This window comes from Bacillus rossius, chromosome 7 (genome assembly GCF_032445375.1).
Source record: "Bacillus rossius redtenbacheri isolate Brsri chromosome 7, Brsri_v3, whole genome shotgun sequence".
Classification (NCBI taxonomy): Eukaryota; Metazoa; Arthropoda; class Insecta; order Phasmatodea; family Bacillidae; genus Bacillus; species Bacillus rossius.
In genome coordinates, this window is record NC_086335.1 from 60,683,836 (window position 1) to 60,702,959 (window position 19,124).

At 43.4% G+C, this 19,124-nt stretch overlaps 1 protein-coding gene across 3 annotated transcripts in view; it reads left to right on the forward strand.

Moving 5' to 3' along the window:
* LOC134534157 (uncharacterized) overlaps positions 1–19,124 on the forward strand; it is a 70,198-nt gene that overhangs the window by 4,326 nt on the left and 46,748 nt on the right. For all 3 annotated transcript variants that reach the window (XM_063372290.1, XM_063372289.1, XM_063372292.1), the window contains exons 4-6: positions 4,096–4,317; positions 9,677–9,884; positions 18,117–18,277. In XM_063372290.1, coding sequence (XP_063228360.1) covers positions 4,096–4,317; positions 9,677–9,884; positions 18,117–18,277 — 591 coding nt within the window. The remainder of the gene's footprint in view (positions 1–4,095; positions 4,318–9,676; positions 9,885–18,116; positions 18,278–19,124) is intronic.

The window sequence follows — 19,124 nt, forward strand, 5'->3', positions numbered from 1 at the left end:
CCGCACTGTTCGACGACCTCGCACTGTTCGACAACCCCGCACTGTTCGACGACCTCGCACTGTTCGACGACCTCGCACTGTTCGACGACCCTGCACTGTTCGACAGCCCCGCACTGTTCGACGACCTCGCACTGTTCGACGACCCTGCACTGTTCGACAACCCCGCACTGTTCGACGACCTCGCACTGTTCGACGACCCGGCACTGTTCGACAACCCCGCACTGTTCGACGACCTCGCACTGTTCGACAACCTCGCACTGTTCGACAACCTCGCACTGTTCGACAACCTCGCACTGTTCGACGACCCTGCACTGTTCGACGACCCTGCACTGTTCGACAGCCCTGCACTGTTCGACAACCTCGCACTGTTCGACAACCCCGCACTGTTCGACAACCTCGCACTGTTTGACAACCTCGCACTGTTCGACGACCCCGCACTGTTCGACAACCTCGCACTGTTCGACAACCTCGCACTGTTCGACAACCTCGCACTGTTCGACGACCCTGCACTGTTCGACAACCTCGCACTGTTCGACAACCTCGCACTGTTCGACGACCCCGCACTGTTCGACGACCTCGCACTGTTCGACGACCTCGCACTGTTCGACGACCCTGCACTGTTCGACAACCTCGCACTGTTCGACAACCTCGCACTGTTCGACAACCTCGCACTGTTCGACGACCTCGCACTGTTCGACAACCCCGCACTGTTCGACGACATCGCACTGTTCGACGACCTCGCACTGTTCAACGACCCTGCACTGTTCGACAGCCCCGCACTGTTCGACGACCTCGCACTGTTCGACGACCCTGCACTGTTCGACAACCCCGCACTGTTCGACGACCTCGCACTGTTCGACAACCCCGCACTGTTCGACGACCTCGCACTGTTCGACGACCTCGCACTGTTCGACGACCCTGCACTGTTCGACAGCCCCGCACTGTTCGACGACCTCGCACTGTTCGACGACCCTGCACTGTTCGACAACACCGCACTGTTCGACGACCTCGCACTGTTCGACGACCCTGCACTGTTCGACAACCCCGCACTGTTCGACGACCTCGCACTGTTCGACAACTTCGCACTGTTCGACAACCTCGCACTGTTCGACAACCTCGCACTGTTCGACGACCCTGCACTGTTCGACAACCTCGCACTGTTCGACAACCTCGCACTGTTCGACGACCTCGCACTATTCGACAACCCCGCACTGTTCGACAACCTCGCACTGTTCGACGACCCTGCACTGTTCGACAACCTCGCACTGTTCGACAACCTCGCACTGTTCGACAACCTCGCACTGTTCGACGACCTCGCACTGTTCGACAACCCCGCACTGTTCGACGACCTCGCACTGTTCGACGACCTCGCACTGTTCGACGACCCTGCACTGTTCGACAGCCCCGCACTGTTCGACGACCTCGCACTGTTCGACGACCCTGCACTGTTCGACAACCCCGCACTGTTCGACGACCTCGCACTGTTCGACGACCCTGCACTGTTCGACAACCCCGCACTGTTCGACGACCTCGCACTGTTCGACAACCTCGCACTGTTCGACGACCTCGCACTGTTCGACGACCTCGCACTGTTCGACGACCCTGCACTGTTCGACAGCCCCGCACTGTTCGACGACCTCGCACTGTTCGACGACCCTGCACTGTTCGACAACCCCGCACTGTTCGACGACACTGTTCGACGACCCTGCACTGTTCGACAACCCCGCACTGTTCGACGACCTCGCACTGTTCGATGACCCTGCACTGTTCGACAACCCCGCACTGTTCGACGACCTCGCACTGTTCGACGACCCTGCACTGTTCGACAACCTCGCACTGTTCGACGACCCTGCACGGTTCGACAACCCCGCACTGTTCGACGACCTCGCACTGTTCGACGACCCTGCACTGTTCGACAACCCCGCACTGTTCGACGACCTCGCACTGTTCGACGACCCTGCACTGTTCGACGACCTCGCACTGTTCGACGACCCTGCACTGTTCGACGACCCCGCACTGTTCGACGACCTCGCACTGTTCGACGACCCTGCACTGTTCGACGACCCTGCACTGTTCGACGACCTCGCACTGTTCGACGACCCTGCACTGTTCGACGACCCCGCACTGTTCGACAACCCCGCACTGTTCGACGACCTCGCACTGTTCGACGACCCTGCACTGTTCGACAACCTCTCACTGTTCACAGCGCTGTACCATTTGTAATTTTACAAAGCTCAGCCTTGCAATTTTACAATAGAAATACCTAATTGACAACTGGGATTCCAAGGACTTTCCTTTTAAAATTACAAAAAAAAATATTAATTGTACGCTATAATTATAATAAACATAATACTATTTTGTAATAATTAATAAAAGTAAAATAAATATTAATTTTTTCGTAGCCATAAAGTATGATCTCCACTAGAATGAAGATACACCTTAACCCACACATTCAAGGTTTGATAAACTCCATGTATCATTTATATAAATTGTCCACTTCGGTGGACTGAAAGGGTTAAATTTACGAAGAACGTTGTTTACACATTCACCAGGGATCTTCGTAAATTTACAGTTATCTAGGGTGCTAAGTTCATTGACTTCAAATATGATTCCTTAAAAATAATATTGGTATACTAGACAGTGCAGTGGCCGATGTTATATGTGGCGTTCGAAGCAAGGCTACTAGTCGAAGTCTTGACATGATGCCTTTTCCGGAAAATTTATAGTTTTAAGTTTTAAGTTAAATTTCTGGTTTTAAGTTTCACTGTCCCTAGACCCAAGAAACGTTTGGATTTCTCGTCATTCACGAAGACCATTATGTTTTTAATGCAAATTTATATCTGATTTAGTGTTCTAGGAAATAATTTAAAAAAATATTTTTTTACTAACTTATATTTTTATGTATTATTTCTTTTGTATCTACTAGATTGATATTCTGAGAGAAGTGTTCGCTCGTACCTAAGTGATCGTCAGGTTTCCTAGCGTAAATTTCCTTGAGGAGAAAGGGGGGTGGGGGGGGGTTGCGGCCTGCCGAGAGTTTTGCACGTGAGGTTAACCAACTCGCCACCTCTGGATACTGTACATATACCTACTGCCCTTATTTCGACATATAGTCTATGCATGCAATAGGCACAAAAAATTAAAAAAAAAAAAATATTCAGAAAGTTTTCCACGAACTAAAAGTTTTCACGTTATTACGTTTATCAACACCTCTTCATAGTCACAATATTGTAAGCGCAAGAGAACAAGCGAGCTCCCACAGTGAGAGGGGCTTCTTAATTCCAGGCATCCCTCCCCCCCCCCCCCCAGGGTGGCGGGGGGTGGCTAAACACTTGGCCAGGACCACGTCCGACACACAGAGCAAGAAATAGATAGTCACAACTCAATCCTATCACTAACACTCTTAACTTTTTTGACGTGACAACGTCTAATAAATCGATGAACGTCGGCTGCACGCACGAAAAAGTGTCCCGTTGCGCCGTGTTCCGTTACGCTCATATTACTCTTGCGCCGCATCTATCTCTCTTCCACTCGATTGGAACAACCATCGATTTGACTTTCTCGAGGCACATCAAACTTGAAACACTCCCATTCGTTTCCTACTTTTTCCTATCATCGTCCTATCCTTAACAGAATAACACAGATTGGAAGAAGTTTTAAATAGCAAAAATGCATAAAAGTTATAGTTAAAAAATAATCTCTTCGTTAAAATTAATAAACATACTAAAATTAACGAGTGCAAATAAAAGTAAATTTATCAATTAAATTTGTGGATTTCATTTCACGCCTTCTTTGTATTCATACAAAATACATAGTGATAATTCAATTAAAAAAATGATTCAATTTTATTCATAAAAGTATGCAATAATTTCGTCAATGTTTTGTTATGACGTTGTCACGTTAAACTATCGTCCGTAAACCGACTTTACAGACAACCAATTTTTTTTTTTTTTTTTTTTTTTGGAAATCAGCGAACAGTGTGGTATTTAAAGGTAACATAACAATCTAAAAAATCTTTTAACGTTTGGAAACCTTCATGTAAGGAAGAGTCATCCTCGGAGACGGGTCTGGCGAGTGCCCCCGCGTGCCCCGCAGGCGAGCATGGAGACGCTGCACGACCTGGTGTCCAAGGACGACCTGGAGGGGGTGCGCCGGGTGCTGGAGCGGGACCTGCAGGTCTCCAAGGGCCGCGCCCTCGCGCTGTGCAAGGACCAGTCGGGAGCCGGCCTGCTGCACAAGGCCGTGTGCCGCGACAACCTGGCCGCCGCGCGCCTCCTGCTCGAGTTCAACCCCGCCGCCGCCAACCTCAAGGACAAGGTGCGTCTCGAACACCCGGGTCCTTCCGCCGACGTGTCGGTCGACGTTGCGGTCTCCGTCATCAGGGGGCAGGTGCCCGCTGTTAGGTGCTCGGTGGGTTAACTGCTCCCTGGCGATGACGACTGCAACGTCGACCGAAACGTCCGGTGAAAATTATTCGGCCGAGGACGCGTTCTACAACCCAGAATTCCAAGCCACTTCGGACGACGGCCGTGCAAGCCTGCGAACGTCATTAATATTAAATGCCGCCTTCTGGTCAGCCGAGTGGGGTAGGGGTTCGATGGTGGTACACATGCTGGGATGGGTAGCCTCAGCCCCTGTGTATAGCCAAAAGCTCTAACGCCCTCCCTGGTTGCGTATGCGGCGTGATCCGCATCCACGCCCGTGGAAGCACCGGGGCGGCAAGGCTAAGAGCGCCGGGTTATAAAAGAAAAGGGGGGGAAAACTCCTGTGTCATGAAATCAATCATGTAAAAATTTATCTTATATATATATATATATCATAGTGACAATCACGAAAGTTAAAACACTTAATAAATAGTTAAATTCCGCTCGGTGATTTCTTCGAATTAGTTAGTCGTCAGTGAGGAGAGAGGTACAGGTACAGCGCCTGGATCTGTCTCTCCCTCGCGACACCACTGTGAGGCGGGTGGACTAACAGCGCGGCGCATTCTGCCCCGCTATTCGCATCTCCGGCGAAAAGTGTTGAAGCGGGAGCCAGTGCGCCGCGCTGTTAGTCCGCCCGCCTCACAGTGGTGTCGTGAGGGAGTGGGAGATCCAGGCGCTGGCCCTGTATCTCTATTCACTGGCGGCTAACTTCATAGAAGGAGGCATCGAAAAGCTTATGTTATGATAAAAAAATTGCCTCGATCGACTTGGTAATTATTTAGAATAATAAGTAAGACCCTGCTGTACTTTCGGTGGTAAAAAATAATTATGTCATGCAAATTTGTCATTTTTATAGCCCATTGGAGGTTGAAAATAAACATCCCTACTATATCTGAATAAGAAAATATTTTAGTGTTCACAATATGTTAAACACTGAATTATAGAATTAATTTTGTAATGTGTTGGAAAATGAACAATATTTTTTTTTCTTGAATGACAACAATAGAATAATTTAGTAACACATTTTCCTAATAATTTCTGTGCAAAATGTTACAATATTTTGACATTGTTTTGACTAGTTCAAGTAAGTGAACCATTCAAAATTTATTTTTAATGCATGGGCTCATTATACATTCACTCATGTTTAGTATTTTCATGCGATCTTAAGCACAAGCGGGAAGAAATGAAATAAAATATATGTACGGAATGGTAAGATTTAAAAATTTAATTTTTTTATTCTTTCCAAATTCCATAATCGCATTTAATCGACGATATTAATTCGAATTTTCCCATAGTTAAAAACCAGAATCGGATCTTTTTCGATCTTAATAAATTCAGCTGGACCGAATTTCAAATTCTTTTTTGGCCATCCATAGGACAAGTAGGTATGTAGCTACGTCGACTATCGAATCATTCGATTTTCAGAGCGAAATTTTAAACTGTAAATATGATGAAATGGCTCCGAGGACCTCCGAGGACCTCCGAGGACCTCCGAGGACCTCCGAGGACGCAGGGTGGCGGGTGTCGTCCAAGCAGACCGCGCCGACGACGGGGCGATGAGGCCGCCCCCCCCCCCCCCCCCGAGGGGCCTCGCGGGTTGAGGTCTCCTGAATAAGTCATCGGCCACTTCGTCTGGGGCGCGGGGCGCCGGCGCCCTTGTCCTCCCCTCCCTCCAACCCTCCCTCGGCCCTGGCTCAGTCGCCGCCGGCAGTCCGGAGTGACCAGCGGGCAGCTTCCAGAGTCTCCGACGCTCTCGTCTGGAGGTCAGTCCGCGAGTCCGGTGGTTGGGGGGGGGGGGGGGGCGCATGTAACTTAGGTTCACAACTCTTAAAATTCATCAATACTCCCCCAGGCATGTGATCCCGCTAGGGCGTTATATCCTGGTTAGGAGAAAGATGGATCTTTTACACGCCTGACACTGTTGTTACCAGTGCCCAACAACATGGGTTCCGAGAACTAGGAAATAGATTCGCCATTTCCAATCGCGGCATGTTACTGGTGAGCGCACGGCTAGGTCAAGAGGTTGAGGAGACCCATCCCAACTTCGGCCCCACCGACCCGCCCCCCAGCAACCCGACGGCCAATTCAAGCAGTTTTATTTATTTCTTGACGTAAAACGTTTGACGTGGACGTGATCGTCAACTTCAGTACTTCGAACGCCGTGCGCGCGCTCGTTCCTGGCTTCCCCATTTCCCCTTCCCCATACAAAGTAATTTTCGCTATTTATGTTTTGCTGATTCTGGTGTTTACTGCCTTTTGGGACACCTGCCCGCACACACCCGTCATCTTGCATCCTCCCCTACCAGAAGGGGGGCCCATTCGTCCGCAGGTTGTGTTGTGGGGCGGCTTCCAATTAGCACGCCGCTACACGTCTTAAAAATAACACCGAGACATACATAAGGGTATCAGAACAGAAAATCCGTACCGCAACGAAACGGTCTATATACCGTCTAGCCTTAAATAATTCCCTGACTATTGGTCTTTTAGAGACGTAAGCGCGGTGTCATTATTTAAACGTGTTCAGTCAGCTCGCTGATACGACCTTGTGGTTGGCGGGAGGAAATGGGGAACCGCGCGGATTTGGTCAACACCGCTGCTCTCGCTCCTTGCTACTCGGAGCAGCTCTCGACCCAGACGTGCCGGCGTGGTGAATCCTGTGTTTGTGTGTAGAGTTTATTTAGATGGTTCGATCCAAGCCAAGAATAGTGTGTTTTGGAGAATATATATCTGTAAAAATGTGAAGTAAGTATAGGAGTGCAGTATGTCGGCCTCAGCCCGTGCAAGAGCCAGTTGAAAGTATCGCTGGGGAGAGGAGGCCGCGGGCCAAGCACAGGCGCCGAGAGAGACTGTCTCTGGAGCCTGGCAGAGCCGCCACGGCGCCCTCAGTGGACCCCGACTCCACGAGCACTCCGCCGCTGTCGTGCCTGCGCCGGTGGACGTAGCGGGCAGAGGTCAAGCTAAGAGCGACTCGCCGACAGACGTTTCACGTTAAACCAACGGCCGTGAGTCCCGACACAGCCCCGCCCAATTATTTTTTTAAAATTTCAACGGGGTTGAGGGGTTAAGGCCCGTCTACAAAAGGTCCGAACCCGTGTCCGTATCCTAATACTAATGTGAATGACGTCACATCGTCACGAGGAAAACTGCCCTGTCTACATTATTGCGATGTCCGATGTCCGAAACCACTGATTTCTAAAGTGGTCACTTAGAGATCAGTAAATAATATAAAATGTCACAAATATGCGTTCGGCGATTGGTTTTTGTTGATCGCTTTCATGCATTGTAAATGCTCGTGCAGCTTAGTTTTAAAATATTAATTTAAATTGTGAAAGTTGTAAGAGTTCAATAATATTTATTTATTTATTCGGTAAGGCAAAAGTAAATGATAAATTAATTCTAATCACACTGCCAAAAAAAATAATTTGTTTGTCAGGCCTTTTGAATAACGCCGGTAAGAAACGGACAGCGCTAATCAATACTTCGTCCTTGGCTTCCTTTTCCTACCACATTTTCCGTTATTTTCTGTTTACTTTCTGGAAACAGGAACCAGAAACAGCAAATATCGTGAGTGCTTTTTCTTCCATGCTACCAAAGGACACAGATTGGGACAAAAAAAGTTCAAGTTGACTATGTAATGTTTTCGAACCAGGGAGTTTCGGACCATCGTCTACATCACCCATGACGTCAGAGGGTCACGTGGACCAATCAGCGACCAGTGTCCGACGTTGCAATTGTAGAAGGGCCTTCATACGCCCACGAGGGGAATGGCGGTGGACTTATGGACTTAACGAACTCGTATTTGTGCATTGTTTGAATGATTCTTGCATCGGGGAAGATTTATTTAACACGTCATGCTAAACATACGCCATTGCTGTTTGTCATAGAATAAAACGCGTCGGGAATGAACAACAAAGATGACTTGTTCTCCGTGTATCGATCTTTTTGTTCATTCTCGGGGTTCTTTTTTTTCTGTGACAACTTGCGTAAACGAGCGATGGAATGCAACAGACATTTAAGTTAACTCATCTTGTGCTTGACCAATAACACAAACAACTCATTTGAGGTGGTTGGAAAAAATTAACTTGGTTTTACATCATTTCGTCGAAAATGTATACGTTCACTTCTGCTTTAAAACATTATTATTACTAATGAATCGAATCAAAATTTTCTCGAATCCAAATCTTGAATTTTAATTACAAAGAGTACATCGAATATACCCCTCGGATCCGAACCTAGGTCTCAAGGGTCGAAAATAAAATAATTTACAATAAATAAAATAATGCAACTTTTGTGTCAAAAAAATTCAGTAACTTTGCGAAATAAGTTTCCCGAATATATTAATACTGTAATTTTTACATGATTGCATATTTAAAAATTTGAACAACATTTTCGGGAACGGTAATAGGATGGATAGAAAAAAAAACACAAAGAAACCTAGTAAACTTCAGAGTAGTACCACTACTGAATTTTCGAAAGAATTTCCTCCTGCAGTATTTTTTTTGTTGACTTATAATTTTAAAAAAAGAACAACAATATTTTCGATTATATAAGACGGTTTGAGGACTCGACCGGACCATTCATAATTATAATACTACCTTTTTCTGTAATTTTACAAACATATTACTAGCCTTTAAAAAAAAACATGTACACGAATAAACTTTTTGATGTGTAGACATGTTAATGTTTCTGGTTAATATTTCAGTATTGACATAAAAGTATAACTTCTAACGTGTTCGGAAAATTGATTGTATTGACTGTTTAACGAATTTTAACAATATGGACAGTATATTAATAAAATTACTTGTCAAAAATCAGGTCCGAAGCCGGGGTTTAGGATTTTGTTAAGTCCTTTTTTCGCTTTTATCGGAGCTGTTTCTAATAGTGTGAAATTTCCGTTTGTTTGCAATAAGCAGGAAACTTAAAAATAAAATATACACACAGTTTTCCATAACACATAGTTTTGACGTTTACGTTTATCAAACCCGTTTCGCAGTCACGATTTTGAAAGCGCAAGCGGGCGTCCTCTGATCCCCCCCCCCCCCCCCCAAGGGATCAACGTCCATGGATCGGCAACACGTATTTCATTATTTGCTCTGATCGGCGAATAATTATATAATTTATTTTTGTTTCCAACCATCTGCATATATATTTATTTTTATTTCTCTGCATGCAAACATGTGGGCAGACGGAAGCCTGCGCCAGAGTGCAAGCAGTGTGGTTCCTAGCAGAGGAGTGTTGTTCGCGGTGCGCAGGAGGGCCGCACTGCGCTGCACTACTGCTGCCGCACCTCGGCCCCCGAGGACTGCTGGGCGCTGCTGACGGCAGCCGGCGCCGACCAGGGCCTCGTCGACAGCAAGGGCCGCACCGCCGCCTACTACCTCGACCACCCGGAGGAGGCGTCGCCGGCCGAGGCGCGCCACGTCAGCGCCGCCATGAAGAGGTTCACCTCGGGCAAGGGCGGTCAGTGTCGCCACTGTCCTGGCTGATATATAGTGTGGGCCAGGAGTCTTGCGATTATATAGTGCAGGCCAGATGTCTTGTGACTATATAGTGGGGGCCAGATGTCTTGAGACTAGCCTATATAGCGGGGGTCAGATGTCTTGCGAATATATAGTGGGCGCCGGAAGACTTGGGACCAAATAGTGCCGGCCAGGAGTCTTCGACCATAGCCAGAAGTCTTGTGACTATATAGTGCAGGCCAGATGTCTTGCGAATATATATTGCGGTATAGAAGTCTTGCGACTATATAGTGCCGGCCAGATGTCTTGCGACTGTATAATGCAGGCCAGATGTATTGCGACTATATAGTACGGTAGAGAAGTCTTGCGACTATATGGTGCTGGCCAGATGTTTTGCTATTATATAGTGCGGGCCAGATGTCTTGACTATATAGCGGGGGTCAGATGTCTTGCCTATATAGTGCGGGCACAGTATGTACTTCTATAGTTTCCTACATTTAAATTTGTATGCAAATAAAACACCACCTGAAAAATCAAACCACCTTTTTCAATAAAAAAAAACATTGCACGAAACTGGTTTTGTGATAACAAATCCAGTTTTTGATAGTTATCATCTACTAATATTAACATCATTGCAAAACTTTTTCTGTAGCAGTTTCCATAATAAATTATTCAAAAGAAAATTTCATTTCTCTATAAACATTATTCAAATTTAGCCAAATTAATCCCCCCCTCCCCACAACTCACCCGGCTCAAAGAGCAGTTAGCACGTCCCTGGCGAGAGAAGCGTGAGAGTTGAGCTGAAGTAAGGGGAAGTAGGGGAAGGCAATAAGTATCAGTGTGGCGCTGCCAAGGAGGTTGAAAAACTGGGCGCAGTTTTTACTCAGAAAGGCATATCCGATCGGTCAAGGTGATTCAAGATGGCGGTCGTAATGTAATAATTCAAGGGGGCGGTCGGGGTCAAGGTCAAGTTAAGGGTCATCCAATATGGCGACCGTGACGTCATAATCCAAAATGGCGAACCCCGAAACCAACACCACACCCGGGGCCCAGCTCTCGAGAACATATTTAAATATTATTAATACTTCTCAAATAAACGAAGAATTCTCTGTAGTTCCAGAAAAAGTGGTTTTCGCTGAATCTGCACCAGATTATCTCTAACGTGCTAGTCCTGTGCTCCGCTGATAACAGGGTAAAACACATTAAGTGAAGAAGAGTATTTTTTTTCCCCTTCTGGCGACTAAGCCAGTTTTTGAAGGTTTTTCTAACACTCTAGGCTGATTCTGATGGTTGTTTTAAACCAATAAAAGCAAGCAAGCTTAATTCTTGTAAATTCACGAAGATGTGGCGTCACGCTCTTTTGGCTAGGGTCGCGGGTTCGATCCCAACAGCTCGGCATGACTATTGGTTTCTGAGCATCATGTCCAGTAGCGGACGCGAGGGATATCATCTCTTTGTCCGCTGTTTGCTTTCAGTTTCTTTTCTTTTGTTGGTGGGGATGATGTTTTTTGATGTGTAACATCTTAGCTCTCGGTATACGGTATTTGGTAGGAGTAATTTCGTGAACGTAACGCAAGTCGCAAGGAACGGAAAAAGTGTAACCACGGCGCTGCCATCTATGGTGGATGGCGCGAACCAAAGTTCGCAAAGACAAAGCGAAACTTTAGTGAGTTCTAACAAGTTGGGCAGAATTTTAATAAAATTCCTTGTCGGAAATCATGCCCAAAGCAGGGGTTCAGTATTTTTTTCCAGTCTTTTTTTTTAAGCTTTATTCGGAGCCGTTTCATTAAAATATCGTTCTGTCCGAATTTCGTATTAAGAGTGTATTTGCAATAATGGAACACATTAATGTGTTCGTTGCGGGGATAAAGATATTACACATCTGTGGCGAGTACTGAAAGACTCACCAACGCGTTTTTTTTTTGGTAGGATTTATTAGGATTGGGGAGGGGGGATTATACGTGCGCCCTGGCCTACATTCAAGTGATTCAGAATTCACCGTGGTCATCTAAAGCTATGGACTGAAAAATTTCACGACTTCGACAACCTCCAGGATGTACTCCACCATCCTCTAGATCCTCCATTACTATTAACTGGGGTGCTTGTGATTCGATACTTCCTTTTGTTGGATGTTTTACATTGCACCAGAATCGTTCATACAAACGCTCTCGGATCACTGAAGACGCGTGAAGGTAAACGTGTTGACACGACTTCTTAGCCAATCGCAACATGAATACGCGAATATTTTTGAAGTGAAAACTCCTATGGGAAGGTTTGGATAGGGAGTAAACTCATGTAAGTCGTCATCGACATGGTCACGTGACGTGTTAACGATAACACTATATCTGTTCCTATTAGCATAGAAACTTATTGCGCTTTTAAATCTTTAAGTATACGATTCATGAGCAGTAAAAAGTGAGTATAAACTATATCAATATTCTCATATAGATATATAGTTTGAATAACGAAGAAAACGGAGTCTTTGTAGCAATATAACCTAAAAATTAAGAACATTATTATTTATTTTTTTAATACCTACAATTACTATGCAATGCGTATTTTATAGTAATTTAGGAGTTATTTTACTAACGTGATAAAACAAATTTACTGTGTGATAATATTTTTTTCATAAAAATTGCGAAAAAGTCTCCGAATTTTATCAAAAAAATATTTTCTTATAACAAATTTGTTGTGTGATAATAATTGTACGTAAAAATTGCGAAAAGGTTTTCACTTCCGTCAGCAGTCCTCGTGATTGCTTTGAAAAAATATATATTTTTTTAATTTCCCGTCCAACTAAAAGAGCCGCAACTCCCGCGGCCATCCAGACGGCAGGCAAGTGTCGGGGGAAAGGCGTAGCTGGAACCGACCTCGTTTCCGACCCGAGCCTTCCGGGCAGCGTGGCGAGGAGAACAAAACACACTCGCGCCCCGGCTGCGACGTGGCGCCGGCCACGCTAAGTGGGGCGCGAGAAATATTGATGACGGCTGGTCGATACGAGCTCGATACCCCTGACTGCCCTGTTCGGGGAATGGAAGGTGAGAAGGGAGGGGGAGTGGTTGATATCGAGCCGGCAGTTGCAGCCCGCGTGAATCACACGACGTAGGCCGACTCCACCTGGACAGGTGGTACATGTCCACTCCATTCTTACGCCGCGGCGTGAACTTAAAACTGTTTAATAATGATTAATTGCAAGTTTTTTTTTTAAGTGAAACTTCTTTGGACACGTTTAGAGTAAAACTTCAAGGCCGAATTTTAATGATACGTGTTCGTGAAACATTGTCGTTAAACGTTTCTGACGCGAAAATGACAGAGTGTATAGATATACTTGGCCAAAGAGATATAAAGAGAGCACTATGCCATATACGTTTCTGGGCTCGTTTCCATTCTCCTCTTTGTGCGATGATTCGTTCCCGAGAGAGATAGATGAACAGAAGAATAAGACAGAGAGTGTGCGCATGTGCTTGTTTCAGAAAATATATATAGGTATCCTATGCAGTCAGCTGTGAGTGCCTTGAAATGTATATTTGCTACCAGCGAAATCGCATTACTCCTTGTTCGACCAGCAGCGTAGAGAGCGCTGTTGAGACAGTCCCAGCATTTCCCGCTTAGATAGCGCTACGTGTTTTGAATTTCATATTTCGTTCAGAAATGTGGCATGTTTCAGATGGCAAAATTGTTTGAAGAAACAGTAACACGCACAGTTTTTCTTTATGATGTATTTTAACAGTGAGCCATATTTATCTAGAAAATTGCCTTTTTTTAATATATTTCTCCCTCTGCCGTTTTATCCCTTTCGATATACTTAGGAGTCGAGGTTTGAATTGCCAAAGAAGTTTCGTTTTGACACGTGTATTGAGTTACATGCGCTCTTTTTGATTTTAATGATAAACTACGTGTGAGAAAAATAAAGAACTACTCCAGAGATTAGCACTGGTTATTAGCGCAGTTACTTAAAACTTAAGAATCTAACTAAAACGATTATTGTTTAAGCATATGTTAGTAATTCTGAGAAGCATATCTAAAAATATAATTTAAATATTTTTATTTAAAAATGTGTCTGTCACCATATTGTTTCCGACATTTTGTTTAAAAAAAGTTTTAGATTCGTAACTAGTTTCTTTCAAAAAGTGTATGTACCAATTTTCGTTTAAAAACTTTGACTAATAAGAGCGCTAGGATTTTTTGTTATATGATTACTTAATCGAGACCACTGTGCGCCGTGACAGTATTCAAGTTCATACGCTACTAGATGAAGTTATTACCTGTAGAATTTTAGACATCTACAAATGGTATTAAACAGTTAAACAGGTTGTTAACATTTATTTTTTATCAACTAATAAATTAATACCAACGAACAAATAAAATTCAACTGAATTTATGGTAATCTAATTTATGCGTGAGGTTGAAACTCCCTTATAAACATTTTTTTTTTAAATACTAGTTTGTTAATTTAACATGTTATTTCTATTTTAACATATAATGAAACCCATTTTACGAGTAATTAAATTACTCAAGTGCTATAAGTATTACTAAAGGCTATAATTCCAAAATATTTTCAATACTAGCTGCAGTACCCAGCGTTGCCCGGGCTGAACACAGGGTGAAGGGGAACTGTTTAGAGATCAGATGTAGTTAGTAATTGTCTTCTTAATTTGAATTTCAAGTGTGCAAAATAATTTATATCACTTTCAGATCCCGACAGAGGTTGTTCTGCCAGTTTATAGTTATTTACCTGGTCTGTATGTAATCTAGACTCTATAAAACAATATAGAAAAAAAAAAACTGAAAAATAAGGGATTACTAATATTGAAAAGATTCCATTAACTAGCTAAGGCTCGGCATGCATTGCAATGCCTCATTCAGTTTTGTTTTGTAATATGTTTTAAGTAGTTACACATATACAAATAATCTTTCCATGTCTCTAAATATATATTTATCTCTATCTACATCTATAGTCCTATATATCTATGTATCTCTCTATCTGTATTTATCTCTTTATATCTACATATATACCTCACACTATCTCTATGTATTCTATATGAGGGTACTGATTGATTCGTTGTTAATATCACACGGGTGTTTTTTACTTGTATGGGAAAATTAAGAATGATAAGGCATCTAGTGCGTGGCAACAATGTTAATAGGCAATAGGAAATAAACTTCTAGCGCCTGCACTTCTAGCGCCTGCGGCATTGTCAACACACACTTCGTACGTGTACTGCATGTTGTATCTAACCCCCTCAACGCATTTGATTCTAAATTGGACTTTTAGTAAGGATCCCTAATGTTATTGATAATATAATATAGCATATAGCCTTCCTCAATAAATATACTATCCAACACTGAAATAATTTTTCAAATCGGACCAGTGGTTCCTTAGATTAGCGCGTTCAAACAAACAACCAAACAAACAAACTCTTCAGCTTTATAATATTAGTATGGATAAGGATGTCACTTTGAGGGAACAGTACATACAAATATACAGAATGAGTCTGAATTCGACCGAAAAATATTCGGCCGCAGGTTCATCACGACAAAACAAGTTGAAAACCTTTTTTACGACTTGCGGTGTCAAGTGCTTCCCAAGTTTGGAGTATGTCTTTAAAGTTGGAACTGAACAATATTTCTATTGTAAATAATAAAGTATTTAAAATGGAACGCTAGTAATGTGCATTGGTAGGTCAAAGCACATAGGTGTGGTAGAGTCAATGATCGACCTCTGTTGTCACGGTGCCCATCTTGAATTATTACGTCACAATAGCAACTTTTAGTTACACTGAAATCACAATCTTGACATTGCACCCGCCATCTTGAATTATTGATGTCAAGTCCGCCATTTTGAATTGGAACGTCACGGCGGACATATTGGGTGACATTTTGTATTTGACCTTGGCCTTGACATTTGACCTTGATCTTGGCTTTGACATTTAACCCAGACCTTTGATGACGTTTCAGTCATATTTATTTTCAATACTTGCTACTAGGAGCGCTAATACCATGTAGTACACAGAACGTCTGCTAAATAGCGCTGCTGCCATCTTTTTTCAGTACTCGATACAAAAAGCACTTGTGTCACGTAGTACACATATATGCTAGAGCGCGCTGCGGCCATATTGGTTTAATTTTTACCCGATAGAGTGCAGTAATATTTATTACCCTGGCATACGCCATTTTGTCAGCAGTCTTGGCCACCATCTTCAAAATATGTAATTATTAACCTAGAATTTCATAAAAATTTAAAAATTATTAAAATATCGATTGACTATTGATTTAAATTTTTGGTCCGATACTTGTTCGGCGTGAAAAAAATATAATTTGAGGTAAAAAATATTCATTTATTTAAAATTACATTAAAAGTGATAGGTTTTAGAAATAAAACACCACGAGATTTTTATAATGAAAAAAGTTACTACGCATATTCTACAAGTACAAAACTAAACAAATTACTACCGGTTCTCGATTTCTGCATCTGCTACCCACAAATTAATGCGAGGTGGGAAGTCCCACGACTTGAAGTAGGATTGTTCATGACGTAAGTGCCTGTCTATGAACATTTTATTACAATTATTACAAATGTTTTTGTATTTTTAATTTTTTCCGGTTTTTTCTGGATAATAATTATGGATTTTCAATAAGGCGTACATGATATCGTATTTTAAAAAGGTGGAAAGTTCTAAAAAACAAAATTTCAGATGTTACATCATATTAAAAATGGCAGCAAGTTCTAGAAAACAAAATGGCGGTCAGGACAAAAGTCATTCAATATAGATACAGGGGTCAAGGTAAAAGGTCACGGCCAAGGCAAAACCCATGGCTGACATGACTTCACAATCCAAGCTGGTGACCTACTCTTCGACTCCTCACCTGGAACGATGTATCCGGACCTACTATTATATCCTGCTTACCAAGAATATTTTTGTCAGTTAGTGTTTCAAGTTGATCAACTCAATATTCGTATATTTACAAAGATATTTAAAACTCACTAAGTTCTCTCGATAATTAATAATAATAACCAATGTTCTGCGTATTTATTTTTATGAAAGTATACATAAATTAACAATTTCCCGTAATAATCAGTGAACAGTTTTCTTCGTAAATGCACATATATATTAATAAAGTCACTAAGGTCCCTGGATAAAAAATAACCAATGTTCTTCGTAAATTTACGAAGGTGGTCGTAAATTCACGCGATCCTGGAATAACTAGTGAACAGTGTTCTTCGTCAATTAAAAAAATATATATATTCGCGAATTAACAAGATACTCGCATAGTAAGTAAGTAACTAGTGTTCTACGCAAATTCACGAAAATCTCAAGATAATTCGCAACCAGTGTGTGCTACCAACAATGCTCTTTTTCATAGTAGTTATTCTCTTCACCTGAAATAACGCAATTCTCTTTTGAAGAAATTTCTTCTGCCGTGTTTACTCCCTGGCTGCCAAGGTTACGTCGTGGGTCTCTGCATTCCGGATCTTGATAACTGCAGCGTCAAGTTTAAGTTTTTCTCCTGCTATTTAATAAATGGGTGCATTAGTTTTCTTAATACCTGCACTTATTTATTTTCGTGTTGATGAGCAGAACAAAAGTCTTATTTATGGTTTTGCCTAAACATGATGTTTGTCGAATGTCGAGGCGAGAGCTTCGCCCGGCGTGGTGTTCTCGCGGCACCCGCGCGCAGGGACGTCGGAACGTTTTCATGAGGGGGGGGAGGGGTGCGTAAAGATGTATCACACTTACCTCAGTCCTAGAGTGGGGGGTCCGGGGGCTCTCCCCCGGAAATATTTGGAATTTTAGACGCCAAATTATGCTATTTAATGAGTTTCCGAACCAAAATATTAAATATACCATTCCAAGAATTTGATGACGTAGTATGTATTAAATATGGATTAAAATATCGTGGGTAGTGGGTGGCAAATAACCTAACCCATGTGATCTACCCCTCAGCTTCGGCCTTGGAATTTAATGTCAATAGATATGATTTTCTAATCAGTGTGATCACCAACGCAACGTTTGTAACTACTGGTTGAGAAAAATACTACTAGGACCAAACATTTATTCTGGGAAAAGGAGGGGGGGCGAAATGCTACTCTCGCCCCCCCCCCCATGCATAACAGCACGGGGGCGACTCGCCCCTGCTGCCCCCCCCCCCCCCTGTTCCGACGTCCCTGGACCGCGCGGGAACGTGTTGGCTCGTCTTACCGGAGGGCGTGTGGGTGTCGCGGCGGGCACAGGCTTCGTGGTGACCAAGGCCAACATCCGCATCTGGATCCACGACCGCGACCTGGGGCGGCTGCAGCAGATGCTGTGGGAGGGCCACGGCAACAAGCTGCGGGTGGAGACGAGCAACAACCCGCGCGTCAAGCGGTTCCTCGACGCCGTGCCCTACATCATGGTGAGTCGCCGTCGCCGTGCTACTTTCCCCTGCACATCCCGCGAGAACACCGGCGGTGGCAAGTCAGGGGAAGGGGCGTGTGCGATCTTCACCGCGTGAGTAAATAATTGAAGCAAAAATACCTCTGTAATTTTTTGAACTGGAACTTCTTTGCTGAAGGGGTGACAGTTTTCGAGCGTTACGAAAATTCTGATCGCATGAGGGGAAATGTAGGGAATGCAAGGAAATGTAGAAATGACGCAGCATACTTGCGCATTTTCATGTGCTATCCCCACTCCGGGGCCGTTGGTGCGGTCGGTGATCGCTGGAACAGCCTTGAGCGGGCTCCACGTGGCGGCGTCGGCTCAGGTTGAACCCTGCCATGCTGCAGGGAACTGAAATAATCATGCAAAATTACAGATACTGATAAATTGGTACATTAACATGTTCGCAGCTATGCTGGGTTCGGATTCTTGCCCTTGTGTTGTCCCAGTACCTCCAATAGTTAAAGTTATTTGTAAAGCGATCCCTGAATAGCTTTCCAGTAATAACTGGACACATTAATTAGCATAATAAAAGATTGATTATCCGTTAATCTTTTCAATGGTTGAAAAAAAAATGTTTTTATAATACATCAATAAAAAATTAAAATTGTGTGCCAATTTTCGTAAGCACGACAAGAAATATTCAGTATTGTTCCCAAAAACTTATTTTATATGTGATAAAATAACCATAACAATGTTTTGTACAAATTAACAACAAATTTTCCTCGTATTATTACAAAGTAATCGTTTTTAAAAGTAAATAATTTTTTTTTCTGTGTAAGAATAAACTTTCCGCCAGGGTAGCAATTTTTTTTTTGTTATAA